This window comes from Nothoprocta perdicaria, unplaced genomic scaffold, assembly GCF_003342845.1.
Source record: "Nothoprocta perdicaria isolate Ctin4 unplaced genomic scaffold, notPer1 scaffold_0, whole genome shotgun sequence".
NCBI lineage: Eukaryota > Metazoa > Chordata > Aves > Tinamiformes > Tinamidae > Nothoprocta > Nothoprocta perdicaria.
Genome location: NW_020454092.1, coordinates 14,893,477 through 14,898,051, shown reverse-complemented (window position 1 = coordinate 14,898,051; position 4,575 = coordinate 14,893,477). Strand labels below are relative to the sequence as shown.

Here is a 4,575-nt window from a genome sequence, read left to right as displayed (position 1 = left end):
AAGAAAAGAAAAGAAAAGAAAAGAAAAGAAAAGAAAAGAAAAGAAAAGAAAAGAAAAGAAAAGAAAAGAAAAGAAAAGAAAAGAAAAGAAAAGAAGAGAAGAGAAAAGAAAAGAAAAGAAAAGGAAAAGAAAAGAAAAGGAAAAGAAAAGAAAAGAAAAGAAAAGGAGGAGTTAGACATCGAAATGAACGCGAAGGCACCGGGCTGGGTGCGGGTCCCTCGTCAGACCCCTCCGGGGACCCTTCCGTGACACCCGGAGCGGCAGCCCGTTGTTTTCGCTGTCCCTGTTTCCCCGCTGTCCCCGTTGTCCCGTCTGTCCCCGCATTCTGCCTTAGCCCACCAGAGGTGCTGAGGGGAAATGGCAGCAGGACTCAACCTACCACAGACATTTCTAGGAGCACTTCAAAAGCAAGAACTTAATTTTCAGGACAATTTTCCTGCTGCCGATTCGGCTACGGCATTCCCCCGGACTCCCCCTCTTGGAAAATAGTTTTTTCCAAAACTTAGTTTCTCTGCTTCCAGACCTACTAGGAGAGAAATGAAAGAGAGCTCGTGAGAGAAAGAAGACACTAGTGGACAGTTATTTTCCAAAGTTACTAACAAGGAAAGTGTTTTCAGATGGGGGCACCGGGGCACAGGGAGACTCGGCATTATTATTAAATCTTAAATCCACCATGAAAACGAGAGTCTCTATGCAGTTGCAGACAATTGGCCAGGCACAGCCTGGAGGAAGAGCTGAGGTATTGGAAAAGATGCTCTTGCTGTTCAAAGGTGATTTCTCTAATCCAGGCTGATTTATTTTCGATCGGGGCTCCAAAGAACTAGAAAGAGAAAACCAAAAAGCTACCGGGGAAGGGAATAAGATCTTGACCTTTCCTAATTCTCCAAATCGGCAGTAATGGAAACCAGAACGTGCCAGGGGAGGAGGCTGGAGTGCAGGGCCGAGCGGTCGGTGCTGCGGGAGCCGAGGCTACCGCCGCCCTGCTCGGGAGAGGCGCTTTGCTGAGCACGGGCTTAGCTAAGAGAAAGGAGAGAAAGAAACTGCCCCTCACTGTCGTCCAGAAAGAGATATCCCTGGGTAGGAGATATCTATATTTCCTGCCCCAGGAAATACAGGAAAGTTCCACTTGGTGATCGTTTTCTCCCCATCCTAACTTCTCCGAGGTCTGCTCAGGCACGGAAAATTGCAGCGGAAAAAAAAATACATAAACCCTGCACAGAGCATCGCGGTTTTACTGCAAAACTTTCGGCTGCACTCAGAAAGGAGGAGTAGCAGGAAATAAATTTAAAAAATAAAAAACAGCCCCACAGATGCAAGGCAGCCAAATGGGTGAAACTCTGACACCCCCCCACACACACACACACATTGCACCTCGGAAATGGCAACGGAGAGAAATCCCGTCGCGAAGGGGAGAGGGGAAAATCCCAAAGCAGCCCGAGGATCGGGCCCTGCGGAGGGTGCAGGGCCGCCCCTCGCGCAGATTTACGCCGGGTTTACTCTTCAAAACAACCGCGAAAAGCAACGACAGAGAGCCAGCGAATTCGCTGGCGATCCTACGGGGGAAAGAAATGCCAGGTCGCCTTTTTGGCCGAGGACTCCAAAGCAGGGGACTCCAGCAGCTAATTATTTTCCTTTCAGCTATCAGCTATTGCTGGTGTCCTCCCCGCCTCCCCCAATAAATAAATAAAACCCTCCTTTAGGCAGCGAGGCGTGAAAAATGATCCTCGCTGAACGCTTAAAAAATAATGTCCCGTGAAGATCGGCGCGGCGGAGCCAGCCAGCCCCGTAATTAGGGGCCATTAGCCGTCCTGCCTCGCCGAGGCGATGTCGCGCATTAGCCCCCCTCACCCGGCCCGACGACGATTTCCCGGGCCGAGAAGAGCTCTCCCCGTCGCCCCTTGGCTCCGCGAAGGGTCGGAGAGGGCTGCTTCTCCACGGCCTTTCCGTGGAGCACGGGGAAGAGACGATTCTCTGCCCCAAAGCAGCGCATTTTATTTTTTTCAGATAGCGTGAGTTTCGGTGGGAGGAAAGATGGGGAGAGCTCGTGCTTAGAGGAAATTCAGGGGAAAAAAATACCCTGCCCCTGCCCTTGCCCTTCTCGGCGGGGTTTTGCCCCAAAAACAGAGGCACTGCAGATGGTCGCGGGCCGGGGAGGGCCGAACTGAACTGCCCCGGTACCCCTGACTGCTGAGAGGGGCTGCTACGACCCCCGCTTATGGGAGGGGGTAAAAACTCCCTCCGCTCTAACTGCGGTTAGCTCCGCTCCGAGCCCGACCGGCGCCCGCGGCTCCGCAGCGCCCGCCGGGCGACACACGGAGAAAGAAGCCGGGGGAAGGTGTCCCGGGCCACAAACCGCCGATCCCCCCCGCACATGTGGGGAGAGAGTCTCTCCGGGGAAACACCGCTCCCCTGCAGAGAAAAGCCCCTTCCTCCAAAATGCGAGACCACCAACTTGGAGACCCCCCCGGCGGCCTCCGCTGCACCCAGCGGCTCGGGAAGGCTGCGGGCGAGACGCGCTCCCTTTTGCTCACGCTATTTCATATCCCATCCTCGCGCTCTTCGGGATCACTTTTTTTTTTTTTTTTTTTTTGCCCCCTTTCCGCAAGCACTTAGCAAACAAACAAAACAGGAAAATAAATGGCTACTTTATATTAAAATACCCCCCGGCTTCCCGACACAGAGCAGCCACCCAGCCTCATCGCTTTCTTTCTTCGGATCCCGTCTCCTCAAAGCAGGCTCGGGTATTAAAGGAGGCTGAACAAAGATAGCCGAGAGCGGCTATCAGCGCATTTTAACTTCATCAAAGACTTCGGGGGAGAGGGAGAGGAGGGGTCTGGCACCTTCTAGTAATGAGCTTGTCAGGAACACCCCTGCCAGAGCAATTGAACAATTTGCACACAGAGAAAAAAAAAAAAAAAAAAAAAAAAAAAAAAAAAAAAAAAAAAAAAAAAAAAAAAAGGAGGAGGGAGGGAGGAAGGGGAAATGCTACAAAAGCCCCTTCAATTTCCAACCATGTGCTTGGCAATCTGGAAAATAGATTCATTGGCCTCCTCTTTTCTCCCATGTCGAGTCTTGTAGCCGCTTTTGTAGGAGCTGGACATGAAAGGGAGACAACCAAGTGCCGGACACGAAGATCGCTTTTCAAAAGCAAATGTGTGTGAAGCAGAGATGTGAGACCGCTCGCTGCGGGGAGGTGGCACGTTCAGGAACAACATCAACAAACTGCGCGGAGGTTCGGGGTGGCACAGACGGGGGGGGACCGAAAAAAAATGTTAAAAGGGGGTGGATGAAGAGAAAAGAAAAGACGATCCCCCCCAGCTCCGGTGCCTGCCCTCGCCCCGGCGGCCCCGCCGCCCTGCGCGCAGCGAGGCGCTCGCCAAGGCACCAGCTCCTTCTTCCTCTCTCCCTGCCTCTTGTTTTTTTCAGCATTTCTATTTCTCCTTCGCCTCCTGCCACTTCTACTAGCTTACTAGGTTGGCAGAAAGAGCCCGGTATTCAAGATCGGGGTCTCTTTCAATAAACAAACAACAACAACAACAACAAACAAGCCACGTTTAGTCCCTGTAAATAAATAAAATTTAGGGGGGAGAGATTTGGAGGAGAAGAGAGCGCTTAAAGATGTTTATTTACTTTGTAAGTTGTTGCAAAATTTAGGCGGAGATCAAGTTTCATTCGGTCATTCAAATGCTGCAGGCCCAAGGGGGAAATGTGTGCCGGGGGGAGGCGGGGGGAATCCTTCAACTTATTTTCTCATGTGTCAACTTTTCCAAACAAAATAAAGAGCCACGGAGGAGCGGGAAGAGAAGGGATAACCTTTCTCCCGGCAAAGGCATGGAAATAAGCAGAGTTATTAGGGAAAGGGGGGGAACAAAAACAGCAACAACAACAACAACAAACACTAAAGAAGAAGAAAAATGAGGGAAAAAAATAAAGCCATAAAACCAAGAGGTCCTTTCCCTCGCCGGCCGTCGAGAGGGAACCCAAAGCCGCGACCCCCTGCACGGCCAAGGGATGGAGGCATCGCCAATTTTCCACCCTGCCCGAGGCCGGGGCCGGTCTCGGAGCCGCAGCTGCGGCCAGAACCGCGGCCCAGGCGCTGCCGCTTTTAATAAGTAAAACTCCGCGACTTTGCCGAATTTCGCAAACCCGAGAGGGTTGGAGCCACTCGCTTCCCCGAGGCCCGAGCAGGGCTCTCGGCTTTCAGAGTGACAAAGGACATAGCAAAGAACGATTGGGATTATTATTAATATTTTTAACCAGGTCACAAACATTTATTAATTTACACCAACGGTGGACAGAATTCTCTTGCCTTTTTTTTTTTCAACATCAAAGTATTCACAGATTCTCTCAATAAAATAGATATGACGGATGCACAACCAGTGAAGATTTAACTGGACTCCGCTCATTAGCTCCCGAATAATCTATATACAAATAATTACCAATACACCAAAAAACCCACGCATGGAAGGGGTGGGAAAATGGGAAATTAAGAAAAACAAAAAGGAATTCTCCAAACTTCCTGACTGAACAGATTTTTTAAAAAACGTGCATTTGAATGTCTCATTAAAAAAAAAA

The 4,575-nt window shown here is 50.5% G+C and overlaps 1 protein-coding gene across 1 annotated transcript in view; it reads right to left on the bottom strand.

The window, feature by feature from the left end:
- Positions 1-2,999: 2,999 nt before the first annotated feature.
- The window catches only part of FOXD2 (forkhead box D2), a 3,573-nt gene continuing 1,997 nt past the window's right edge, over positions 3,000-4,575 (bottom strand). Inside the window, 1 exon segment of the mRNA XM_026053774.1 lies at positions 3,000-3,093. Coding sequence (XP_025909559.1) covers positions 3,000-3,093 — 94 coding nt within the window.